This window comes from Leptopilina boulardi, unplaced genomic scaffold, assembly GCF_019393585.1.
Source record: "Leptopilina boulardi isolate dan_hultmark-lab unplaced genomic scaffold, ZJU_Lbou_2.1 LbouV2_221, whole genome shotgun sequence".
NCBI lineage: Eukaryota > Metazoa > Arthropoda > Insecta > Hymenoptera > Figitidae > Leptopilina > Leptopilina boulardi.
In genome coordinates, this window is record NW_026137776.1 from 710339 (window position 1) to 738040 (window position 27702).

At 23.6% G+C, this 27702-nt stretch overlaps 2 protein-coding genes across 6 annotated transcripts; one reads left to right on the top strand and one right to left on the bottom strand.

The window, feature by feature from the left end:
• Positions 1-503: 503 nt before the first annotated feature.
• Positions 504-25446, bottom strand: LOC127279606 (cytochrome P450 302a1, mitochondrial). 4 transcript variants are annotated; one of them, XM_051302048.1, is made up of 9 exons: positions 24770-25446; positions 6274-6373; positions 5637-5874; positions 3799-3974; positions 3509-3713; positions 3247-3406; positions 2890-3138; positions 705-926; positions 504-638 (listed from the first exon to the last, which is right to left on the bottom strand). In XM_051302048.1, exons 3-9 carry the CDS (start codon positions 5825-5827, stop codon positions 531-533), a joined length of 1311 nt encoding a protein of 436 aa, XP_051158005.1. In that variant the 5' UTR covers positions 5828-5874; positions 6274-6373; positions 24770-25446; the 3' UTR covers positions 504-530. The 4 variants fall into 4 exon arrangements, with proteins under 4 accessions (XP_051158005.1, XP_051158007.1, XP_051158008.1 ...); XM_051302050.1 differs by lacking the exon at positions 24770-25446 and adding an exon at positions 9808-9826; XM_051302051.1 differs by lacking the exon at positions 6274-6373.
• On the top strand, positions 11825-27591 carry LOC127279608 (retinol dehydrogenase 11-like). 2 transcript variants are annotated; one of them, XM_051302054.1, is made up of 7 exons: positions 11825-12155; positions 16085-16166; positions 16261-16565; positions 16671-16790; positions 16914-17130; positions 17401-17515; positions 22337-24770. In XM_051302054.1, the coding sequence occupies exons 1-7, from the start codon at positions 12038-12040 to the stop codon at positions 22430-22432; spliced, it is 1053 nt and encodes a 350-aa protein (XP_051158011.1). In that variant the 5' UTR covers positions 11825-12037; the 3' UTR covers positions 22433-24770. The 2 variants fall into 2 exon arrangements, with proteins under 2 accessions (XP_051158011.1, XP_051158010.1); XM_051302053.1 differs by lacking the exon at positions 22337-24770 and adding an exon at positions 26669-27591 and having other exon boundaries at positions 11827-12155.
• Positions 27592-27702: the final 111 nt, after the last annotated feature.

Consider the following 27702-nt stretch of genomic DNA (forward strand, 5'->3'; position numbering starts at 1 on the left):
AATCTGTCAAATTTTAATTTGAAAAATTATAATTCATCTAAATAATAACTATATATCTAATAATATTCTTTAAAATGCAAATTTTAAAATGAATTTAAACTTCAAACTTTGAGAAAATTCTGAATTCATAAATAATTTACCTAAATAAGACTTGAAATTTAAAAAAAAAATAATAACTTTCTTTTTTTTTATTAACTCTTTCGAAATTCTTAAAAATTTGCCGAAGTTCAATTTTAAAATATTATCTGAATAAAATTTCTTAATAAATTTCTATTAAATTATTCCTATTAAGGAATTATTAAATTTTATTTTTAATATCTAATAACAATGGTTATTAAAAATAAAATATTTTTTAAAATTAAATTTTAAAAAATTGCCTTTCTCTAATTTTGTTCCAAATCGACTTTTTTTGCGCCTTAAATTCGATCTGAGGCCTAATATTAGTTACTATTTTATATAAGGTAAAAATAAAAGTTTTTGATTTCTAATTTAAATTATTTTTTATAACATACATATATATATACAATATTTTACCGTTGATAAAATTTAAGTTTAATGGGAGCATCTGGTTTATTAATTAATAGAGATATACAGTCAATTTCTCCATTTTGCCAAGTAAATTGAAAATTTCTACATATCTGAAAAAAATCATTAAAATTAATAATTGAAAATAGAACGAAAGAATTTAATGATCAGTCTCTTACTTTTAATAGAAAAACTAGCATATTTTGTTCTGCCAAGCGTCTAGCTATACAAGATCGAGATCCATGTCCAAATGGTAAAACAGCATAAGGATGAATTGGTTTCTCTGTTTTATATCCTCCACTGTCTCCATTTCGCAACCAGCGTTCAGGAATAAAAGAATCCGGATCAGAAAAATATTCCGGAGATCGGCAGATTATTTGATTTTGTGTTACAACGTTTGTCTGTAAAAAAAAAGACAAATTCGATTTTTTATTCAAATTATTTATTACTAGCAAAATTAAACGCGCGCAAGCGCGCCAAATTGAGTATTTCATTGTTTGTTATGAAGAAATTAAAGATTAATATTATCAATAATAATTTAATTCATTAGAATATTATTACATATTAAATGATAATAATGAAAATTATATGTTTACAGGCCTCGGATTATACGACTTTTTCCGACTTTTTTCAAAAATACGACTATTATCGACTTATTTTAATAAAATGCGACATTTTTTTTTTACATTTGAAAAAAAATGTAAATAAAATACATTTTTTTAGTATAAAATGTAGATCTTCTTCAGATCTTCTTCAATTCAATTATTTAACAAATTTTGAACTAAAATGATTCTTCACTAAATTAATTATTTTTAATAATTTTAATGAAATACATCACAAATTCAATTATATCAAAATTATTTTTCAATTAAAATTTTTATGAAATTTAACAATTGTTTATAATTTAAAAAAGAAATATCACAATAAAATTGAATTATTTTTTAAAAATCTCAATTCAAAATAAACTAAAATTCAATTATTACCCGAAATTTTAATTCAAAATCAATTAAAAATCCAATAATTATCCAAAATTTTCAATTTAAAATTTAATTATTTACCAAGTTTTCAATTTAAAATGAAATAAAATTCAATTATTTTCTAAAATTTCTATTCAAAATTAATTATCCAAATTTTCAATCAAAAATGAACTTAAATTAAATTATTATCCAAAATTTCAATTAAAATTCAATTATTTCCCAAAATTTTCAATTGAAAATGAATTGAAATTCAATTATTTTCCAAATTTAAAATCAAATAAAATTTAATTATTCTCAAAAATTTGAATTCAAAATTAATTGAATTTTCAATAATTTGAATTTAAAAGCATCTAAAATTTAATTGTTTCTAAAATTTTCCATCGAAAATTTTTTTTTTTGAAATTTAATAATTTCAATTATAACTCTAAGGAAATTCAATTATTTTTAACTATTTTAATAATATTCTTTGAAAATTCAACTATCAGAAACCATTTTTCAATTAAAAATGATTTTCAAATTATTGTATTTTGTCCGCATTTTCTAATAAATTTTTAGTGAAATCATCTAAATTTTTAATTACAAAACACTTAAAGTTTCAATTAATTTCAAAAATCTCAATTTTAAATCTTTGAAAATTCAATTAAATTTAAAAAATGTTTTCCAAAAATTATTTGATAAATTATTTTTAGTTCTGTAAAATTTTATAATTGTTTGAAAATTAACAATATCTTTTGAAATTTAATTATTTCTAAAAATTTCAACTTTAACCCTTCGAAAAAGATTATTATTAAAAAAAAATTTTTATTTAAAAATCTGTAAACTATTTTTGTTAAAATAAAAAACAAATCCACTTTTTTTGGAATATAAATCGACTAAAACGACTTTTTGTGTCTTTAAGTTGATTCGAGGCCTGTGTTTTTATAATTAATATTTAATAGGTATTCGTTGGCCCCTGGTACCTTAAAAATTAATTTTTAAAAATAAATTTTTTTCAAATTACTATCTTGTACGAAATTTCCTGGCGCCTCTTTTTTCTCATCATAAATTTTTTGTATTTGTATACAATTTTTGAATCAATATACAACTTTAAAAAAAATTTCGTTGGTAAACGTTGTGTACTTCAGCTTCGTGAATTGAATTTTCGAATTTGAAATTTTAAAGAAACTTGTTCCGAAATTTGGAAACACAATTATACAACTTTGGCAAAAATGAGAAAAAGAATTGTCAAAATTTGACACGTCATAAGATTACTATTCAAAAAAACACGTGAAATCAGAAAAGGCCAACTTCAAGTTAGGACAGAAGGACAGACCAAGCATAATTATTTCTTTCATTGAGAATAATTATTTTCTTTTGTAAAGTTTAAAATTATTTGAAAAATACTTACTCCCTTAGGAACTTGATAACCATCAAGAACAACATCGGTCTGTAAAATTCTTCCAACTCCAACAGAAATAGGATTTAATCTGAGAGTTTCTTTTAAAACAGCTTTTGTATAATTTGCATGTTTTAAAATATCACAAGTAATTGAATCATTTTTATTTGGAAGCAAAGTAGCAGCCTCTTGATATAATTTTTCTTGGACTTTTAAATTTCTCCCCAAATGATATAAAGCCCACGCAGTTGTATTAGTTGTCTATGAAAATATTTTCTTTTATATTTAAGCAATTCCATATGAAATAGTTTTAATTAGAAATTAAATTAATAATATTATTAATTAAAAATTAAATTATTTAACACTTACAGTGTCAACTCCAGCGAGTAACATATCACAAGCCATTCCAACGACATCTTTTTCATCTAAATTTGGATTCATTAAATATGTCTCCAATAAAGAAAGTTTTCTATCTTTTGAAAAATTTTTCAATTTCTGTTTCTTTATTCTCACCATATCAATAGCGACTCTAGAGAAAAGACAAAAAAAAAAAAAAAATTTCTATTAGCTAGAATATGTTTTTATGAGAAAAATCGAGTTAATTTGAAAATTACTTTTCGTTTTTGCTTACGATTCCATGAATTCTTGAGCTTTGCTCATTTTTTTATAAAGAGGAGTGTCAAAAAAGCGCCAGAGCCTCAAATTTCCATCCAAATGTAAAACAGCATCGTTTGTGACAAAAGCAGAGTCAATTAATTTTGAAGACGTCGAATCCTCTTGCATTTCTTCTTTTGAGAAACTGTTCATTTTCTCATCAAATGCAACTAAACCAATTACTAAAAAAAAAAAAAAAATATTTAAATTAACATTATTTAATTATATTTAAGAAATATTGTAGTATATTTTAAATAAGATACAAACACTCCAAATAAAGACGAGATAAAAGAGGATGAAAATCGTCATAGTCTTTTTGTTTGCAAATTTCTACAAATTGTTCCATTATTGGATTTATTTCCTTTAGATACATTAAAACTTCCTGTGGTTTGCTTAATGATTTTTGAAATTCTCTTCTTATTCTCAGCCATTCTGTACCATTGCTGCAAAAAATTATAATATATCAAACAAAATATATATTTTTTTAATTCAACTATTCAATTCTGAAAAATTTAATCACTTCGTTAAATTTTAATTAGTGAGATTTTATAAAAAAATAAAATAATTGGAATTTAACAACTAAAGCCCTTCAAATTCTTCTTGAAAATAAATTATATTTTACAATTTTTCAGTTTAATAAAAATTAATTAATCTAGATAAAAAAAATTATTGATAATTTCTTTCAGAGTATATAATCATCAAACAAAACCAATAATTTTTCAAGAAATCCAATAATTTTCTACTCAAAAAATATGAATTTTTTTGACTTTCAAATTTTTTAAACTAATCCAGAATGTAATGTTTGAATCAGACAATTATTCTAAATTTAAAAGTTAACAAAATTTATAATTTAAAAAAAAGTGAAAAACTTCAAAGTTAAAAAAAAGAAAATTTTTTCCAACTTTATAAAAGCAGATGTTTTGTTTTTTAAAACATTTTTCTAAAAAATCAAAAAATTTATCTAAACAAATGATAAATTAAATTAACTTATTAAATAAAATAAATTAAAGGAAAACTAAAAAAATTATTACCTATAAGAAAAAAATTTAGTTTTCCAGATTTTATAAAAAAAATTTTTTTTTAAACTAAAGCTTTTAGAATAATTTTTGCTTTTTTCTTGAACTTATACCTACATTTAAAAATTTATTTTTTTTTGAGAAAAAAAATTTCAATTCTGTATTTAGAAAATTTATAGTTTTTTTGAATTCAACAAAATTTTTAGATTTTCAGTTTTTCTCATATGAAAATTTTCAGTTCTTAATTATGTAAATTATTTCCGGTTTTCGAAAAAAAAAATTATATTTTTGTAACTGCGAAAGTTTTTATTTTTTTTACAAAAGTGAAAAATTTCAATAATAAAAAAAAATTTCTCCAAGTTTATAAAAATTAAAGTTCTTTAAAATTAACTTTTTTCTAAAAAATTAAAAATTTATCTAAGCAGATGATAAAAAATAATTGTTTTTAAGTTCAAAAAAAAACTAAAGAAATTTTTTTACCTGTAAGAAAAAAATCTCACTTTTTTATATTTAAAAAAAGTAGTTTTCCAGTTTTTCTAGGAAATTCTTTAAATGAAAACTGATTTTCAAAATAATTTTTGATGTTTTTAAACTTACATATTTTAATTCAATTTTTTTGAGAAAAAAAAATTTCAATTTCTTCTGAAATTAGGAATTTATTAGTTTTTTTTTTGCCCTCAAAAAATTTTTTAGATTTTCAGTTTTTCTTAATTTTGAAATTTTTCCCGGCTTTTGCAAAAAAATTTCAGTTTTTTTAACTTTGAAATTTTTTAAATTTTTTTGTAAAAAAAATTTTAAAAAATTGCAACTTTTTTAAACTCAATAATCTTCGTCAATTTTTTGAGTCACTGATATAATTTTTCAAACAGTAACATTATCGTCAGTCATTTTACAATAAAAAAATTTAACTAAAAGAAAAAAATTTTTTTTATTAAATATTATATAAATAATAACTTTTAAAATAAAAAAAAAAAAATTAACGAAAAGAAATAATGAAATTTGTTTTATCAGAATTTAGTTGAAATTTTTTTACTAATTCAAATTTAGAGATTATTAAATATAAAAAATAAATATTGCTAAAAAACTCACGTTGGTAAAAGTCCTCCTGTTTTGTAAACTGTTTTTCTATCAGTTCTATATTTGTAAAGTGCAAGATGACTTCTTCTTGCTGGAATTTTGCCGTATTCAGATTTAAAAACTTCCGCAATATCTTCGGGACGAAAAACCCAAACTATCGTTTGACCTAAAATTTTTTCTTTCACAAGTGGTCCATACGCCATAAATTTCTTTTTACCAGTTATATGTAATCGTTTAACATCGTATTCTCCTGAAACATTAAAAAAAAAAATTTACTTTTAAAGACAGTTTAAAAATTGAGACAGACAAAACTTTTTTTTTAATTACAGAAAGAAAACAAATATAAAATTATTATTGGATTTCTAGGAAGAAATATTTTTTTTAAAACTTACATATATTTTTACAGAATAAAAATTTTCAATTCCTTCTAAACTTTGAAAATTTTTTTTACTTATTTTTGAATTCAACAAATTTTTTACTTTTTCTGTGATAAAAATTTTTTCAGTTCTTTTTAATTTTTAGAAAATTTTTGTACCATTTTTTGAAAAAATATTTTTTGATACTTTTTTCCAAGTTGACAATTTTTTATTATTTGTAAAAATACAAAAATTTTGTTATTGGAAATTATTTGCATTAATTAATTAATTACCTATTATTGGAAAATATTTGAAAAAAGTCCCTATAAGAGGATAACCATTTGGACCAGGAATTTCTTCAAATGACTTCACATTCTTCTTCACTTCTGTATCCTTAACAATAGACATAAAACGTCTAAATATATTTTTCATATTTTCAAAATTGAATTTATAAATTTTCAACATTTTACAATTGTTTTTAAAATTTAATTTATTAAATATTAACGCTCTGTGAAAAATTGATTTCAATGAGAAAAATAAAAAATAAAATCATGAAAAATAATATACAAAAAACAAAAAATAGAAACAATGTTGTGCCATTGACATTGAGAATTTTCTTGATGCACACGTGCACCAAAGAATGCGACAAGTTATGTGTCGCGAGGATATTGAAACTGAAACTCCAAACAGGTTTCTATTTCGTACCTACGAGTCCGATTTTTTTCCCCACTCACACATTTCAATTCTTATCTGCATCTTCTTTTCTTTTGTTTCGTCTATATGTAGAAAAAGTCAAGGCATACATTTACTGGACAAAAATTGAATTTCAAATTTAACATTGGACCGCAACTATTTATATCTTTATTTGCGTTTAAAACAATTATATATTTTTTTTTTACTTTTAAATGTCGTATTTCAAATGAATTTTTTGCCAATTTTTTGATTTCTTGATTACTCGAATAAATCTTAATGAATCGGTCTTAAATTTTGTAGACTTTTTCAAAATAGGGCAAAATGAAGCCTGAGGTTCAAAAAAAAAAAGAAATTCAAAAATTTTTCAAAATTTTGAGTTTTTGAAAATTTTAAAAATCAAAAAAATTTTTTTTTATATTTTTCCCATAAAATACTCCCGAAATGAGACACTTTTTTCCTGTAACATTTTTCGATTGAGACTTAAAGAAAAAAGGTATGATTTTTTTTAATTTATTAAAAATAATAATAATAAATTGAATATTTAGAGGGTGAAGAAAAAGTCGAGCTAATGCCTTTAATCTTTCGTCTCTTTTTTGATAATTTTTTGATTTCTTGATTACTCGAATAAATCTTCATGAATCGATCTAAAATTTTGTAGACTTTTTCAAAAGGGCTTAATGAAGCCTAAGGTTCAAAAAAAAAAAAAAAAATTCAAAAATTTTTCAAAATTTTGAGTTTTTGAAAATTTTAAAAATCAAAAAATTTTTTTTTTATATTTTTCCCATAAAATACTCCCAAAATAAAACACTTTTTTCCCGTAACATTTTCCAATAGAGGCTGAAACAAATTTTGAAACGAATTTTTTGAGTCTCAAAAAAATTCAAAATTTTGAATTTTGAAAAAAAATTTATTTTATATATTTTTCCCTTAAAATACTCCCGAAATGAGACACTTTTTTCCTCTAACATTTTTCGATTGAGACTTAAAGAAAAAAGTTATAATTTTTTTTAATTTATTAAAAATAATAATAATAAATTGAATATTTAGAGGGTGAAAATTTAATCTACAAAAAAAATTATTAAAAAATATTTTATTATTTATTAAAAATTATTTTAGTCAACTTTATTGCGGAATCTTCAAATTTTAATTTTTCAATAATTCCAATATTTTCTGTAAAACTTTTTTTTTTAATATTAAAACGGGATAAATTTTTTTTTTTTACAAAAGCGAAATATTTTATTTGCGTCTATTTGAGACAAATAAAATTTATTTGAAGCAAATAAAAATATATTTGTCTCAGAGCTTAATAGTTTAATAGTAGCCTATAATAGTAGTTGTTTTAAATAAAAAAAATTTATTTAGCAAAAATAATATTTTATTTAGCTCAAGTCTAAATTATATTGTGTCAAATAAAATTCTTATTTAACTCAAATAAAATTTATTTTTAACAAATAAATATTTATTTTGCTCTGTGACAAAAACAGCTTTTCTCCGAGTGAAAAAACTACATTAAAAGAAATTATTTGCTCCAAATAAAATCGATTACTTGACTATTATTAAATAAATATTTACTTGGACCAAATAATTTTTTAATTGAATTAAATAAACTGTATTTGAATAAATAATTTTTGTATTTCAAACAAATATTTCAAATAATAATTATTTGATACAAATAAACATTTATTTGATAATATTAAAGTAATCGATTACTTTTATCAAATAAATTTCTCTTTTCTCTGTTTATAGTAAACATTGAACTTATTTATAAACAAAAAAAAAAGTTAATTAGAAGTTTATATTATAGTTAATATTAAATGCAGAAGTCAATAATAAGGAGGTTAATCGGTTAATTACGTTCCATTATTTTTATTTATAGAAGTAATATGTGGGTGATTCTCCGCGTAGCGCACGATTTGGTGTCTGAAACTTTAAAAATATTTTTTTATCGAAATGATAAATGTCAATACATATTTTTGAAGATTAAGTGTCAAGAAATAAATGAATCCATGGTGAGCCGGAAAAATTTTTTATAATTTTTTAATTTTTTTAAATAAATTGAAAAAAAAATTCTTTGCTTGTTGAATTCTATAAAATAGTTGAAATTTGATTTAAAATGTTTATGGGAATTTTTGGGATAATTCACAAAAATATATATACAGCGCGAACGACAATTAAAATTTTTTATTTCGGTAATTTACGGAAATTTTCGAGGTAATTTATGGGAATTTATGCGGTAATTTATAGAAATTTTTGTCTAAAATTCATAAAAATATGTAAAGCATAAATCACAATTAAAAATTATTATTTTGGTAATTTACGGAAATTTTGGCGGTAATTTATGGAAATTTTTCGCGGTAATTTACAAAAACATATATAGCGCGAACGACAATTAAAAATTTTATTTCAGTTATTTATGGAAATTTATATGGTAATTTATAGAAATTTTGGCTATAATTCATAAAAATATGTGAAGCATAAATCGCAATTAAAGATTTTAATTTCGGTAATTTATGAAAAATTTCGTGGTAATTTACAAAAATATATATAGCGCGAACGACAATTAAAAATTTTATTTTGGTAATTTATGGAAATTTATGCGGTAATTTATGGAAATTTATACAGTAATTTATAAAAATTTATTTGGTAAGTTATAGTAAATATTTTGAATTTAAAATTAATATTAAAATTTTTTAAATCTGACTTCAAATTCGTAATAAGCGACTGCAAAAACCCTTGGATACTAAGTTATAAAAAAATTTAATTTTTTTAAAACCCTTAAGTAAAAAATTTCAAGTAAATCCAATGAAATTAAAAAAAAAATTGTCCAACATATTGAATCTGCCATTTTGAATTTTCAAAATCTGACTTCAGGTTCGTCAACAGCGACCCCAAAAACACCTGATTAACAAATTTCAAGTCAATCCATAAATATTTTTTAAAAAATGTATGCCACATAAAATTCAACATGTTTTTTAAAGTTAGAAAAAAATCCAAATCTGATAAGGTTAAGGGTATGTGGGCAAAGAACGTTTTTTTGTGGTTTGAAACTTTCTCTAAAATAAAAAATAGTCAAAAATTTTATAGCGTAAAACGCAGTTTTAAATCCTAAATAATGTCAGGAAAAAAATTCTTACCTATAATAACAACGAAAATTTTGTTGTGTCCCTTTCCTATGACGCTGAAGTTACCAACGTTAATTCGACGAATCAACGAACGAATTTTTCGTTTTCAGATTAGTTTAAAGGCTAAGAATTAATTTTCAATGTTAAAAAATTATTTTCTTCCTAGCGTGAGCAATATTTTCTAAAATTATTGGACAAAAAAAATTATTAATATTTAAGTTAATTTTAAATTTTACATAGGAAATGAAACAATTGTTTTTTATTAATATTTTATAAATAAATATTTTTAAAAATATATTTATAAACAATTTTTTAAACATAAATTATTTTTTAATACTACATACCAATATTCTATGATAAAAAAAGAACATTTTTTGCTTTTGTTTAATCTCCACATCAATGACATATGCACTGTTCTTGACGGATGCTCTTTTTCTTTGTACGCAGATGATCTTAAGTTGTATAAAGTAATTCACGCTCATGAAGATTATGAGTTGCTCCAGTCAGGTTTGGACGGTGTGTTGACTTGGTGTGAAGGTAATAATTTTCATTTGAATTTGGATAAATGCTCTGTTTTATCCTTATCACCGAAAAAAATCATTACCAGGCACAAATACTCCATTGGGGATACTACTCTTACAAGGGTTCATATGATACGTGATCTTGGCGTTCAATTTTGTGAAAATCCGTCTTTTAACGACCACATTTCTTTTACTATTAGTAAAGCTCTAAAAGTTCTTGGCTTTATTACCAGAAATGCTAATTTATTTAAAAATTCTTTAGTATTAAAAGTATTGTTTTTTTCATTGGTCAGATCAATTCTGGAATTTGCATCATTGATCTGGTTTCCATATTATGATTTGCACATCAGGCGTATTGAACGGGTACAAAATCGCTTTCTTAGATTCGCATCTTTTTGTTTGGGTATGACTTATGACAGACACAGTCATGATTATACCAATATCAGAAATGAGTTAAATATACCGGAAATTTCTGCTCGCTTTCTGTATTCTGATTTATTATTCTTTTACAAAATATTACATGGCCTACTAAACTGTTCTGAACTTGTGTCTAATATTAATCTTTATGTTCCATCTGTTGCGCTTCGTCATTATCAATTATTTCGTGTACCTACACATAGAACAAACTATGGTAAAAATTCAGTCTTTAGTAGAATATGTATTGAAGCGAATGATATTTCCAATGATATTGATTTTTTTGAACCAAGCATAAATATATTTTGCTCGAGATTACGTGGCTTGTTACTAAATTTATCATAGCACGCTTATTATTTGTTACTATACTCATGTATCTCAAGGGCTGTTGCCCGTATATGTTTGTTAAATAAATAAATTTTTTTTGTTTTTAAATTCGTCAGATTAGATTTCGAGAAAAAAAATGCTAAAAATAACAATTGTTAATATAAAACTAAAAATTTAAAAACTTTAGAAATTTATTTTAATTATATTAGAAGTTAAAAAATTATTTTATTTTGAAAATTAATTAGTTTTTGAAAATTTTAAATTATCCGTTTGAAAAATTCTTATCCAATTATAAAAATTTTTGGTTTAAAAATTTTAGAAACTTATTTTGATTACTTCCGGAGTTAAAAAATTTATTTTCTGTTGAAAATTAATTACTTTTTGAAAATTTTAAATTATCCGTTTGAAAAATTTTTATCCAATTAGAAAAATTTTAGAAACTTATTTTGATTACTTCCGGAGTTAAAAAATTTATTTTATGTTGAAAATTAATTAGTTTTTGAAAATTTTAAATGGTTTAAAAAATTTTGATCCAATTTAGAAAAATCTATTTTATTAGAAAAAAAAAATTTTTAGAAATGAAAAATGTTGTTAATGTTAAAATTTAGACAGTATTTTAAAATTACAAATATAGATACATATATATACCTATATATATTTTCTGTTAAAGATTTTTGATTTTCTTAATACCGTCTGTTTTTGACTTTCTCTTTAAATTCCTTCCCCTTCTCTTTACAAAGAATGAAAATAACGGTCAGGTCTACTACTATACCGTAGTGCTTGAGTAATGTTCCAACAGTTATATACCTTGTGTTGCTATGACGAAGAGTAGAATACAATGATTTTTTAACCGATTCTAAAAATTTGATTTCAGTAATATATAAAAAATATCAATAATAATTTTAAATAAAAATTTACAGTGAATCATTCAAATTTTGTTAAAATTTAAAAAAAAAATCAAGAGCTACGTATTTTTTAAAATGTGGCCCTTTAATCGCATGTGTCAAAGTAAAGCTCGACTTGTCGGTAAAACTGTTTTAATTACTGGAGCAAATACTGGCATTGGAAAAGAAGCAGCTAAGGATCTTTATAGAAGAGGTAATTTTTAATTAATATTTTTAAAAAAATGTAAAAAAGTTTTATTTAGTTTAAAAAAAAAATTCAGTTATTACATATTGGTTTGAAATTATCAATTTATTAATTAAAACCCATTTCTGAAGCAAACAAAATAAATAAATGAAAAACATACTAATGCACTGGACAAAAATTTTTTTTTTTGATTCAAAATAATTATGATAAATATTTATTTGTATTTAATTCAATAATAATTACTATTTTTAAGTCAATTAAACGGTTTTTTAAAATAAAATAAATATATTAATAATAATTTGTATTTTATACAAATTTTATACAAACTTTTTTATATTTTATATAAATATATATATACTTACAATCAAAATATTTTATTTTTTATTAATATTTATATATAAATAGTTATATTTTATATACCTAAGTACCTAGTTTATTTTATATAGATAAAAAATTTTAAAAAAATAATTTTTTTTCTTGTTTTGTAGCCAAGTATACATTTAAATAAATAAAATAATAATTTAAATAAATTATTTTTTTTAAATACCAAAATAATTTATTCATTCAAATTTCATAATATCTAAGTTTTGGTGTTGTTCTGATACTTTTTCCTCAAAAAAAGAAGATTGTAAAAATAAAAACTAAAAGGTATAGAGGGCGTGCTACGGAATTTTTTTGAATCTCGGGTAAACTCCCGCTCTGGAGAAAATTCTAGATCCGCTATACTGTTGAAGATGGTTATTATTTTTTTTAATTATTTCTTTGTTTAATTTTTAGAAAAAAAATTTAAAAATCTCACAATGTATACAAGGCCAATGAAAATCTACATAATTAAATTTCCTGACTCAACAATAATTCTATAAAGATTAATTACGGTCAGAAAGATTATTATCTTCAATTTAAACCTAATAATCCTCAACACTGAACGTGCATACATTCATTGCTTATTTCAATCAATTCGAAATTTAAATTAAATATAATTAGTTAAAAACTATTAAAATACAAAAAACAATACAAAAACATTATTTTATTATTTTTTATTATTTTTTAAAATTATTATTCTTATTTAAATATTCAATGAAAAAAATAAAAGAAAAGAAAATTTAAGAAAAAAATTATTTTTTGAAAAATATTTAGAAATTTTTATAAAATTAATTTTATTTAATTTTAAATTACATAACAAATTTGCAATATCGTGAAATATATAATATTTTATATCTTAATTTACAAATCTTTATTTTTTGCATTTATTATTAGTCTCAAATTCAAGGTTGTGGTTTAAATCCTAGTCAACCGCAACTTGTAATTATTAAAAAAAAATGATGACTTTTATTTTAATTATTGTTATTTATTTATTATACCATATTCTTTTGCCTCAAAATATTTTCAAATAAATATTAAACTGTACGAATAATATTTCTTGAAAAAAAAGTAAATATACGCCCATAGACATTTTTTGTTCAAAAATGTATTATTTCAAAATATGGGGCCAAATTCCTAAAATATACGGGTCAAAAATTTCAAAATTATCAAATTTAATTCAAAAATTTGCTAAAATATTGTCATCGCTAGTAAATATAAAAAATTTTTGAATTTCATAAAATATTTTTTTAGTTATAGAGTTTTGAAATTTCGACTTTTTTGAAATTTTTTTCTAATAATGAAATTTGACCTTGAAAATCAGGGTCAAAATTTAAATTTAATATCCTAAAAATTGATTTTTTTTTCTTTTTTTTCTAACTGTCTCAATGGAAAGCTTTACTCATTTTTTCTACAAGATATGTAATTTTGAGAATGGTACCTTTTTAATTTTTTGAAATTTTAACAATTAATCCCTCGAGTAGGCAACACTCCTTACATGTATGCACAAACCTTGTAGAATATACAGTCAAGCTTTTTCTTAAATTATAGTAAAAAAAAACAAAAATTCGATTTTGAGATATATATGCAAATTTAAACTTTGACCTTGTTCTTTAAGGTCAAATTTTATTTTTAAAAAAAGTCGTTCAAAAATCATTATTATAAAGGTGATCGAGGTCATATGTCAAAAATATATGTCTTAGTTTTGTTACTCTTGACGTTGAATTTTGAGGTTATGTTCGCTTTAACCTGTTTTTAATATATGACATTGATTTTAAAGATTATGTTCATTTTAACCTACATTTTTGACATATGACCTTGATTTTTTAAGGTTATGTTCGTTTTAACCTATATGTTTTTTGTTAGTGCAATATATTCAGAAATTTTGACAAGGATTGTACTAAATATGTCAAAAACATATAAGTTAAAACGAACATAACCTTAAAAAGATTATATGTCAAAAATGTAGGTTAAAACGAACATAACCTTTAAAATCAAGGTCATTTGTTAAAAACATAGGTTAAAGCGAACATAACCTCAAAATTCAAGGTCCTAGGTCTTCAAGATTCAAGGTCATAGATCGAACATAACTTCAAAATTCTAGGGCATAGGTTTCTACGATTCAAAGTCTTAGTTCGAACATAACCTCAAAATTCAAGGTCATAGGTCAAAGATAACCTCAAAATTCAAAAACATAGGTCAAGGGACTGTTGTGTTTGAGGCTATGTCTGACAAACATAACTTCAAATTCCTCTAACCAGAAAACGAATATAACCTCAAAATTTAGATAAAATTTTTATAATTTTAATACTTTCAAGCCTTTAAAAAATTAATCATTTAAGGTATCACATCGGCACTAATCGGAGTCAAAAGTTTGTAGCTCGCATTACTACTTCCCGCTCTATACTTTCGCCCTCAACTCCCTATACTCTCAGCTCATACTGTACCTACTTCTACAAATACACTCGTACACGTATACCCCACACTAGCAGCGATTGGAAGGAGTAGGAGGTTTGACAACGTCGCTATAAGTCTCGCTTTGACTACTGTGGACTACTGTCTTTCTCTAACTAATGTTACCATCCTGCGATGTTGCTACATCAAAGTGGCGGGTGTGCTATATATTGCAAATGACGTCATGAAATAGAATTTTTAATTTATAATTACAAATAAACGGCACGGTAAATTATAAATTTCTTTGTATATTTTAGTTCCAAATTTATTCGTGAATTCAACATTAGTTTTTGAAAAAAATTTATAGAAAACTTCTGATGATATTTATGAAAATGTACTTCTCCCCCATACATTAGTCCCGTCTCCCATGCAAAATAAGCAACTTTGATTGCTAATATCTCTGGTTTCGTACGGCCAAAATTCTTCATATTTTGCAAATTTGTCAAGAATGATAATAAGAACATATGGTAAAATTTTCAAGAAAATCTATAGAAAACGGTTTTACCGATGTGATACCTTAAATGGAAAATTTTTTTTTTGTTTCCCAACCTGTTTCATAAAATGTCTGATGGTGGAAACTAGATAGTGACATTCGAAATTTCTACAAAATCCATTTCTATACATAATTTAAAGAAAAAGAAATAAAAAAAATACATATAATTTTGTCGTGCCTATCTTCAAGTTTTTATGGGATTTTTATTGCTGCTCGAATATTAAAATACTAAAATTATTACTCCCGAGGCTATATAGGATATATTATAGAAATTTAAAAATTCTATATAACTCAAAAAATAATTTATCAAATTCAATAATATTTTATATTTAGTTTTCCACTATAATCATATAATATCATTTTGTTAAAGTTTGCTATAAATTAAATAACTATTTTTGACTCTCGGATATTTTCGGAATTTTTCCCCATAATTTATCCTATACGGCTGTATTCTTTGTGATACAAAAAAGTAACTATTTGAAAGATGAATATATTTTTTATTTTTAATAATATTATTTTTGCATTATTCGAGAAAAATTTTACTATAATTTTTAATTTTATTTTATTTAAATATATTTATTATTATTATTATTTTTAACAGACTTGACATAAACTAAAAACATTGTTACAGGTGCCAGAGTAATATTAGCATGTCGAGATCTTACAAAAGCGAAAGCAGCAGCTGAGGAAATAAAATCCACGCCAACACTAAAGTATGTTTTTTTTTTAATAAAAATGAATAATTGTACAAATTAAAAAAAATGAAAAAAACTTTTTGCTAATTAAATTTTTCACTAAATGCTATAGACCTAATCGAGAACAATTTCAAGGAGAAGTAGGCGAAGTGGTTGTTTGTAAATTAAATTTAACTAGTTTTGCTAGTGTCAGAGAATGTGCTAAACAAATAATTAACACTGAACCAAAAATTCATATATTAATTAACAATGCTGGCGTGATGTTGTGTCCATATGAAAAAACTGAGGACGGTTACGAATATCAATTTCAAACGAATCACTTGGGACATTTTTTGTTAACTTTATTGTTATTGCCAAAAATAAAAGATTCTACACCTGGCTGTAGAATTATTAATGTATCATCAATGATTCATAAAAGTAATTATTTAATATGTTTATCAAAAAAAAAAATTTTATCGTACATTTAAAAAAATTAACTAAATTGTTTTTCAAATTTATAATTATTTATTCTATCTTATTTAGACGGTCATATAAACTGGAATGATTTGAATTTAGAAAATTCATATACACCCATGAAAGGATATACACAAAGTAAATTGGCCAATGTACTCTTTTCAAGAGGTTTGGTACATAAACTCAAAGGTATAATCAACAAAAATGAATTCATTTACTAATATTTATGAAACAATCAAATATTTATTATAATAATTCTTTTCTTTTAATATATAAATTTTTTTTAATTTCTTTTTCTTTTTCCTAATGTAGAGGCTAAAATTGAAGGAATAAATGTGTACAGTTTACATCCAGGTGTAATTGCAACTGAATTAGGACGTCATTTAGATTCAGCTTTTTTCCCAGGAGCTAGAACATTGTTTGGTTTAATTATTGGTACTTTTGTGAAAACACCTGATCGCGGTTGTCAAACAACTATTCATTGCGCAGTTGACGAAGAAGCAGGAAAACAAACTGGATTATATTACAAGTAGAATATTTTTAAAGCATCATTTAATTATCACGTGAAAGAAAATAAATAACAAAATTTCGTAAATACTTTTTAATTTAGGGAAAACGTACATTAAACTGGAAAAAATTAATATAAAATATATATTAAATCTCAGTAAAGATTTTGTAAAATTATTTCCTTAAATTGAAAAATATCTACTATATTTAATAAAATTTTTGTTCAATATTTTCTTTTAGTGTATTACAATAATAATATTAATAGTTTTTATAATTGAATTATTTATTTCAGAGAATGTGCCGTAGCGTCAGCAGCTTCGAGAGCACAAAGCGATGAAGATGCTGCTAGATTATGGAGGAGAAGTATAAAAATGGTCAAATTGACAGAAGAGGAAAATCCTTTTTCGGTTAAGTAAAAGAAAAAAAATTAGTATCACACAATATTTTTATTTAACGTTTGTTAGAGGAGGTTGAAAATTTATTTTTTAATTATTCATTTGAATGAAAATTTTTAAATTCATCTTACAAGTACATAGGTAAATATTTCAGCATGTTTAAAGTGGTTAATTTTTAAAAACCAATTCTACTTACAGTAGAATATAAAAATTTATTATTTATCATATTGGAATCAAATTACATTCAAATTTTTAATTTTTAAATAAATTTTCTTTGTTTTGAATTTGCACGGCACAATAATTCAGTATTTATATATTTCATTGCCGAAACGCACGACAATTAGTGATTTTTTTTTGCTTTAATATAGTAGAATAATAATCACAATTACAAAGCAGAAGTACAAGTATATTATAAGTGTTATAGAGTAATAATAATATAAGAAAGTGAATTTTACACTTATTTAACTAAAGAAAACCTAGAAGTTGAAAGCGAATATTGTGAGAAGACTTTCAAGGTACCATTATGCAATACCTCATATTAAACGACACACTTATATATTTATTTCTTAGACATAATCATTATTGATTCACATACAGTTTATTTGATTATAACAAAACATTATTTGCATCAAGTAAATATTTATTTGATACAATATTTAACTCAGTGTGCACATTTATAAAAGTGTAATTGTTATTAATAACCTGTTTTCTATTTATCCAATTAATCTTTAAACTTGTTAAAAAATTACTGGTTAATATTGGGTAAACAGAAAACAAGTTCAAGAATTGCGTGAAAAGAAATTGTTCTTCATTAATGTTATAATTTCGACTAATACTAATTTGTTTTGTGGGCGAGACAGTAATGATGCAACTTTTATTAATTTTAAATTAATAAAAGATAATATATTTTTCTAAAATTACTTCTATTCTGAGACATTTACAGGGAATATAATAGAGGTAGAACAATATTATTAACTTTCTTTTACTTTCAAAAGATGCTCGCTGATATATACAGTAATGCATTTAGGAAACAAGTTATTCTTTTTTAACAATTGGGAAAGGAACCACTTTTGGTGAAAGTCGTTTTAGAAAGGACAATTACGAAATTAATATTTCTTCATAAACTTCATATTACAATGAACTTTCTTTATTCAAAATACATGTTTACTGTTCTATGGTAACGATACAACTGATTTTCGATGGTTCGTGCCCTTTTATTTATACGTAGTTTTTTAGGATGGACTATTTTTCTTTCCCTAGAGTGAGGATGTTCTGATTGTATTGCATAGTTAAGTTCATTAGAGACTGAACGAAATCTTTGATTGTATTGTTGCACTGTGTCAGTATTTTGTTTAATGGTGTCTAACTTTGCTCTACATATCTCAACTGATGTAGTTGCAATTAAATTTGTTTTTAAACATTGGAACAAATCTTCAAAAGAATCAGTTGCATTATGCCGTATACATCTTTTGGCATTTCCCGAAATTTTTTCAGTCAATATCAAATCTAACAATAGAGATGGTTGTGAACATCTATCTTTTGCTTTCTTGATTGATTTGATAAAATCATTTACTCCAACATCGTAGCTGCCATTTAGATTTTCAATTGTCCTAATAATGTCTTTTGCCATAGATAGTGGTTCGATGTTAATTGGGTGGTCGCGTACATATTTTGGTTTTCGTTGCTTGTCTTCCTTCTTTTCTTCTGAATCTAATGTTGATGGTGTTTGGGTATGTTGGTTGTCGTCATCTGTTATAAGGACTTTGGCATGTCGGGCCAATAGTTTAATTTCTTCTGCTCTCTTTAAATTTTCCCCATTTAAAGTTATGAAATTGTTTTTTAACAATGTCTGTCTCTCTTGAATTATTCTAAGTTGTTCGAAAATTTGTAATAATGGGTCTGTCATTGAGTCCGTTGGCTCATTGTCAGAAGTTGCAAGCCTAAACACCGTAAATATTTCTTACTTAACCCTACCTGATTGTCGTAGCAATCAGTCACCGTTCAACGTATGTAAAAAGGATTTATATTCAAGAAATATTTATAACAAATTTTTGTTTCTAATATTTTATTAGATGAGCTTACGTTGTGATAATGTTGTCTGACGTACAGTTGAAGAGTCGTGGTCCGGACGTATCCTTTGGAACTTCAGGATTCTTCTTTCTTGTACTCGAAATTGCTGTGCACTGTTTCTTCGTAGTAAAAAGCCTACTCAATTTAGCTACCTCTGACAACAGTAGATTTAATAATTCTAGTCCCCGTAGAAACTAGGAGTTGTAAGTTGATTTTGAAAATAGTTCGAAATCAAAGGATTTGTCAATTTGAATGTAGGAGATTATAATACTGTGGTATTATTTTTTTTATTTCTTCCTATACCAATCGTTTGACAAATCCTGGCAGGATCGCCAGAAAATGTAATGGGGTAAAAATAAAGTAGTAGAAATTGTTTAAGTAACCTTAGTTACTATGAACTTTCTTTATTCAAAATACATGTTTACTGTTCTATGGTAACGATACAACTGATTTTCGATGGTTCGTGCCCTTTTATTTATACGTAGTTTTTTAGGATGGACTAATACATGGTATTTTGGGAACGATTATTTTGTTATTAACATTATTATTTATTTATAAAAAAATGTTACGGTGACGTGACAACATGAAGAATTAATTAATACCATTTTTTATATATACTTACCATTTTAATACGATTCTTTCATATAATAAAAAATCTTTTATTATAAAAATGTACACCTTTCCTATATTTTAAAACCTGGTCTCCGATTTGATTTCTGATATCCGCTTGCTGCCCTGCTGGTAAGGTGGACCAAAAACTTGGCCCATACAACTTTTCCCCCCCCATTTTTGTTATAAAAAATCTTCGCTGCTATCTTTAAAACACAAAACATTTCTCTCCCATTGGTTTACTTTGTTATGTCATATTTATTTAAAATTTAAATTATTATTAATTTTGCCTAATCTGAACTTACAATTTTACCCTGTTCTAATTCCTCAATTTAACTTAGTTAAATTAACTAAGTTGGGGAGAGGTTCATTAAATTAATTATTTATAATTATTATTATTTATTTATAACAAAAATGTTACGGTGACGTGACACCCATAAAAAATTTCTTTAGCTGATTAAACCTTCTTGTTCCTATTGGTACTTCGGAAGATTTGATCACGTTGATTGATAAACCCGAATCTACTAATAAACTGTAGATTCTTCCTTCTGGATGTTTGCCTCGGATGAAAAGTAACCGTCCGCATATTGCTGAAATTCGGCTGACACCTCGTATTGGTTTATCTCTTGTCCTTCCTCCAATGATACTATTTCTTCCTCTAAACATGAAGATCTTGTTTTGTTCTCCTGTAAGTCTTCTTGTGTAATTTTGTTTACTTGGAGCGGTCGCTTCTGGTTCTGAGTTGGAAAATTTTGTTTATTGTAACATTGATTTTCTAAATGTCCTGTTTTTTTACAATGATTGCAAAACATTTGTGCACATTGTTGTAACAGTAATCCATAGTTAGGAACATTTGTGGGTTGATTCCTGATGGTTGGTGCATTCCCTCTCTAAAAGTTATTTATTGTAGGACGTCTCATAGATGTGTAGCCAACTGGTTTTTTCATAGTCGCTGCTGTCAATGCTCGGCTTCTTACTTTTTCTCGGCACCAATTCTTTCCGTTAAGAGCTTTTTGAAAAGCTGAATTTAAATTTGTAGGTTTGAATGGTCTAACCTGGTTATTAATATTGTCTATTAAGTTCATCACTATGTTTTTGCTTGGGTTAGATAGTTAAGTTCATTAAAAGCTGACCGACACCTTTTTTTATATTGTTGGACTGTACCGATATTTTACTTTATTGTTTCTAATTTTGCTCTACATACTTTGACTGAAGTACTTGCAATTAGATTAGTCTTCAAACATCTAAATAAATCCTTAATTGTTATTTATTAACATTCATTTTTTATACATAATTGTTTGTTTTTATGTTTAATATTTATAAATAATTGTTTTCTTACAAATATTTGTTTATTTAGAAACAATTATCTATTTATTTAACAAATTTATTAAAAACTTACTCAATTCGACCACCTCTGATTTATTTTATACAATTATTTATTTATATTTATTTATAACAAAAATGTTACGGTGAAGTGACACATTATTTTATAAACATTAATTGATTTTATTATTAATTGTTATTCATTAACCTTTATTTGTTTATAAATAATTGTTTATATTCATGTTATGTCCTAATTTAAATTATTATTTATTAAATGTTTTACACTTTTCCTAATTTATTAACTTTTAATGTTCCGACAAACTTCTGTATATGTTTTTTTTAAAACTGAACTGTATATATTTGGTAATTAATGTGAATGGGAAGGTTCCTTTTTATATAGGGTAAAAGGAACAGTGACCAACATCCTGACAGTGAACGACATCTGCTATTAAAAATAATAGTACATAAATTTAAAATCGCTAATAAATTAATTAATATACTTTTTTTTGTACATTAAATCTGAATAATAAAATTTGTGATAGTATTAATAAATATCTTGTTACTTAAATAGTAGTTTAAATATTTTTTTATTTTATTAAAGGGTGTCATTCACTGTTGTCATACCATACATTTTTAAATTAATATTATAAACTCTTATCAAAGTGTTTTTTAATTTTAAACTTATATACTATAAATTTTAACCCTAATCTTTTATTAGAAATTTATTTTATAACTAAATCTTTAATAAATTCCAATAAAATGTCATTTAAAGTTGAAAGTATGTCCAGGGTGTCGGTCACTGTATCCATTACCATAGAATGATTTTTGTAGGTCGCTCTTCCAATGGTACCAGTTAGCCAAGGCAGATTTTTTGAGCGACGTAATCAGACAGATCTAAAAAATATTGGTGATCCTTCTTTTTGGTAGTAGTGGCTCACACATATGATTTATTTACAAGTATTTGTTTATTTACAAATACTTGTTTATTTACAAATACTTGTTTATTTACAAATACTTGTTTATTTACAAATATTTGTTTATTTATAAACAATTATTTATTTGCAATTATATTTAATTAATTCTTATGTCATAATTTCTTAAAATTTTTTTTTGATTTTTATTAATTTTACCTACACTGAACTTATAATTATTCCCTACTCTAATCCCTCAATTTTACTTGGTTAAATAAACTAAATTAGGGAAAGGTATTAAATGAAGGATTTATAATTAAAAGATTATTGTTTTAAACAATGGTATAAACAATTGTATATTCTTTAATAATTAATAAGTTGTTTAGAGAAAGACAGGAAAACACTCATTAATTTTAAAGGTTCATATTATTAACCTTTAAAAAAGCTGTGTGATGATTCTTCAATTAGTTTTTCCTTTTTCAAACACCGGGTCTTCTAAGATTATATCTTTTAAGTCTTAATATTTTTATTACCGCATTAACACTGGTATATTTTATGCTGGACCGTAACTGACGAAAACTTCTGAATATGTAATATTTTAACTTGTGAACTATGATGACACTTGTGTATCTTCGATATATATATTTTGAAACTGTATTTGACACTCGCTACGATGAACTCCGTGCGTATAATTTGGGACTGCCTTCAATGTGAAAGGTTTCCCTTTATATTGTTATGTCATATTTGATAAGAAAAATTTAAATAATTTTTAATTCAACCTAAGCAGAACTTATAATTATTCCCTATGCTAATTACTCCATTTAACTTAGTTAAATTAACTAAGTTGGGAAGAGGTTTATTAAATGAATGATTTAAAAAATATAATATAAAAATTATTTATTTAAAAAAATGTAGAATGTTCTCAACAATTAGTGTTATACAATCAAATAAATCCTTGTTTTTAAAAGGTTCATATTTTACCTTTAAATAATCTGTGATGATTCTTCTATTGCTTCTCTTTCTCAATCACCGGGTTTCCTCTCGGTCTCCTCAGATTGTATCTTGTGAGTCGTTAAACTTTTATTACTGTATTGACATTGGAAACTTTTAACTGATGTACTATGACGACACTTGTGTATATTTTAAAACTATATTAGATACACCATTGTTTACTTGCAAATATTTGTTTACAAATATTTGTTATTAATAATAATATTATAATATTATACTGTTCAATACATGCAAGACATTCTGATGCCTTGCATCTAGCTGTAACTAATTCTTCCCTGCATATATGTGTGACGGTTTCGTCAAATAAAGTTAATAAAACAAATAATATATTTTCGTTAAGATATTTTATTTGGAAACGAGGTCTTTGCCGTAGCAAAGGTTTTACAACGAATAGATTTTTATTTTCATATCGCCTTTTTATATTATGAAAAAGAGGTCATTTTTTTAATATTACAAGAATATTTATTTTATTCAAATTAATTATTAATAATAATTATTATTTATTTATAAATATATTTGTTTATTTATAAACAGTTGTTTAATTACAAATATTTGTTTATTTAAGGACAATTATTTATTTACAAATATATTTATTTATTTAATAAAATTAATTATTAATAATTATTATTATTTGTTATAATTGTTATAATTGTTCAATACATGCAAATCATTCTGATGCCTTGCATCCAGCTGTAACTAATTCTTCTCTGCATATATGACAATAAGTAAATATACGGTTAACATTGGCAATCGAGTGCCATTCAAAAAATTCTGTGTATTTTTCCTTATCTGTATCGTTTAGGGTTTCATAACAAAATGAACAAAGCCTAACCTCTGTTTTTTCGTTAAAATATAAAAATAAAATATACGGCGCCATTTTCATGCAAGAGCATGCTAATAATAGGCTGTAAATCGCTGGATGTTCGATTGGTATTACACCGTCAATTGTTTTATTTGGAATAACTTTAGGAATATCTTTAGTAGTGTTATGTCATAAATATTATTTTTTTACTAGTCTAAACTTATAATCGTTCCCTATTCTAATTTCCTCAATTTAACTTAGTTAAAATTACTAAGTTGGGAAGAGGTTTTACTAAATGAATGATCTAATATTATTGTTATGTCAAAAAATTTAAATTACTATTAATTTTGCCTAATCTAAACTTACAATTATACCCTGTTCTAACTCCTTAATTTAACTTAGTTAAATTAACTAAGTTGGGGAAAGGATTATTAAATGAATGTTTAAAAATAAAAATTATTTGTTCAAAAAAAATGTAAATGTTCTTAATTGACAATCAAATATTTAGAAAATCTATTTAATTACATTTGGTAAAACTACCTTATTTTATATTGTGGCGGAGTTTCCCAATCTTCGTTTCTTGGCACCTGACTTTGATCTTCTATTGAGGTAATTAAGATTTTATTACTGGAAACCTTTTAACTGATGACGACACTTTAAAACTGTATTAGATTCTCGTCACTATGTATGTTGTACGTATAAATTTTGAGACTGTATTTGACACTCGATACGATGAACTTTGTACGTATAATTTGGGACTGCCTTCTTAGTGAAAGGTCTCCCATTATATAGTAATATTTTCCAATGTATTTCTCGCAGCGGGACCAGTTCGCCTCTATGGGTAGATTCAATGTCGGGACCTCACAGACACGAAAAATCTTTATTGCTTTTTCTTTTAGTAGTGGTGACTCCATAATAGATTTCCTGCTTTTTTAGATCGTCTTTTCTAATTTTAAATATTAAGAACATCACACCTTTATGAAATATAATAATTTTACATATTGATTAATATTAATTACATTGATTATTTCTGTCTATATATTTAGTTTTGATAACAATTATTTTTGTTTATAAATACATTTGTTATTTATAAACAATTGTTTACTTGCAAATATTTGTTTACAAATATTTGTTTATTTATAAACGCTCATTTATAATTTAATATTACAAGAATATTTATTTTATTAAAATTAATTATTAACAACAATTATTATTTATTATAAAAAAATGTGACGGTGACATGATTATATATTATATATTTGTTTATTTATAAATATATTTGTTTATTTATAAACAATTGTTTATCCACAAATATTTGTTTACAAATATTTGTTTATTAAAGAACAATTATTTATTTACAAATATATTTATTTATAAAAGAATTTATTTTATATAAATATTTATTTATTAATTATTAATTATTATTATTTTTATAAAAAATGTTACGGTGACGTGACACTTATTACATTATTATTTTATTATATATTTAATATTTATAAATAATTGATTTAATCCCAAATATTCGTTTTATTTATAAATAATTGTTCATTCATAAATAATTGTTTATTTATAAATAATTGTTTATTTATAAATAATTGTTTATTTATAAATAATTGTTTATTTACAAATAATTGTTTATTTATAAATAATTGTTTATTTACAAATAATTGTTCATTTATAAATAATTGTTTATTTACAAATAATTGTTCATTTATAAATAATTGTTTATTTACAAATATTTGTTAACAAATATTTGTTTATTTAAAAACAATTATTTATTTCCAAATGTATTTTTTTTTTAAATTAATTTTACATAAAAATGTTACGGTGACGTGACATTATGTCCTAATTTAAATTATTATTTATTAAATGTTTTACACTTTTCCTAATTTATTAACTTTTAATGTTCCCCTAATGTTCCCACAAACTTCTGTATATGTTTTTTTAAAAACTGAACTGTATATATTTGGTAATTAATGTGAATGGGAAGGTTCCTTTTTATATAGGGTAAAAGGAACAGTGATCAATATCCTGACAGTGAATGACATCTGCTGTTAAAAATAATAGTATATAAATTAAAAATCGCTAATAAATTAATTAATATACTTTTTTTTGTACATTAAATCTGAATAATAAAATTTGTGATAGTATTAATAAATATCTTGTTACTTAAATAGTAGTTTAAATATTTTTTTATTTTATAAAAGGGTGTCATTCACTGTTGTCATATACCATACATTTTTAAATTAATATTATAAACTCTTATGAAAGTGTTTTTTAATTTTAAACTTATATACTATAAATTTTAACCCTAATCTTTTATTAGAAATTTATTTTATAACTAAATCTTTAATAAATTCCAATAAAATGTCATTTAAAGTTGAAAGTATGTCCAGGGTGTCGGTCACTGTACCCATTACCATAGAATGATTTTTGTAGGTCGCTCTTCCAATGGTACCAGTTAGCCAAGGCAGATTTTTTGAGCGACGTAATCAGACAGATCTAAAAAATATTGGTGATCCTTCTTTTTGGTAGTAGTGGCTCACGCATATGATTTTTTGTAATTGTCTTTCACAATTATCAACAATTAGAAATATAAAATCTCTATATACATTTCAACAAAATTATCTATTACATAGATTTTATGGATATTAATACACGAATTGATATTAATTAGTTACATGATTAAACATTATTTTTTTGATTTGATGATTAATTGTTATTTATTAACACTTATAAATAACTATTTATTTACAAGTATTTGTTTATTTACAAATACGTGTGTATTTCCTGTTCTTTTATGTTTGATAGTATTATAAACAAAAGTAATGAATTGCTGTTTTCATAATTGTACGTTTCACAGTTCTAAAATAAGAAGGTAACAAAAACTTTAAAAATTTTGGTGCACCAGCAACTCTAAATGAAAAATTTCTATATTCAGTTAAATTAATATTCATTTAAAAACTCATGGTAAATATTAAATATAAAATTACTTTAATATAGAAATTTTTCGTTCTATTTTCTAGAACAATATTACAGAAAAATTTTCAAAAAAAAGTTCTAGACGGGATTTGTTGAATAATTATGTATCCAGATAATAAGAGAAATTGTAGAACTCTGATCTTGTTTTATTATAGAACAATTATTACAATAATGTATACGTGCACACTGGTTAGCAAAATCGATGATTTAAATAAAATTATTTTATTATAGGTATTAATCGCATATTGTCATATAGACTAAATAGTATTTTTTTATACTAAATTTTAAAAATTTATTTGTTATGAATAATTTAATGTATATTTCATTGTATCTTAAGTCTTTGTTATTTGTAAAAAAAAATTCTGTTACCAAATAAAATTAAATGTTTTAAAATAGTCATTTTTAACTTTTTTACATTTTCATCCTTATGAGAAGATATAACACCGTCCGACAAATTTCAACAAAACAATCAAACATTTTCGGAAACTAGG

Coding starts and splice junctions, on each gene's coding strand:
- LOC127279606 (XM_051302047.1), bottom strand. CDS start 6,445: ATGTTGAAAATTTATAAATTCAATTTTGAAAATATGAAAAATATATTT. Junction 3,714..3,798: donor ATCTCGTCTTTATTTGGAGT/GTTTGTATCTTA, acceptor TTTTTTTTTTAG/TAATTGGTTTAGTTGCATTT. Junction 3,139..3,246: donor TACTCGCTGGAGTTGACACT/GTAAGTGTTAAA, acceptor ATATTTTCATAG/ACAACTAATACAACTGCGTG.
- LOC127279608 (XM_051302054.1), top strand. CDS start 12,038: ATGTGGCCCTTTAATCGCATGTGTCAAAGTAAAGCTCGACTTGTCGGT. Junction 12,156..16,084: donor TAAGGATCTTTATAGAAGAG/GTAATTTTTAAT, acceptor ACATTGTTACAG/GTGCCAGAGTAATATTAGCA. Junction 17,131..17,400: donor CAAACTGGATTATATTACAA/GTAGAATATTTT, acceptor TATTTATTTCAG/AGAATGTGCCGTAGCGTCAG.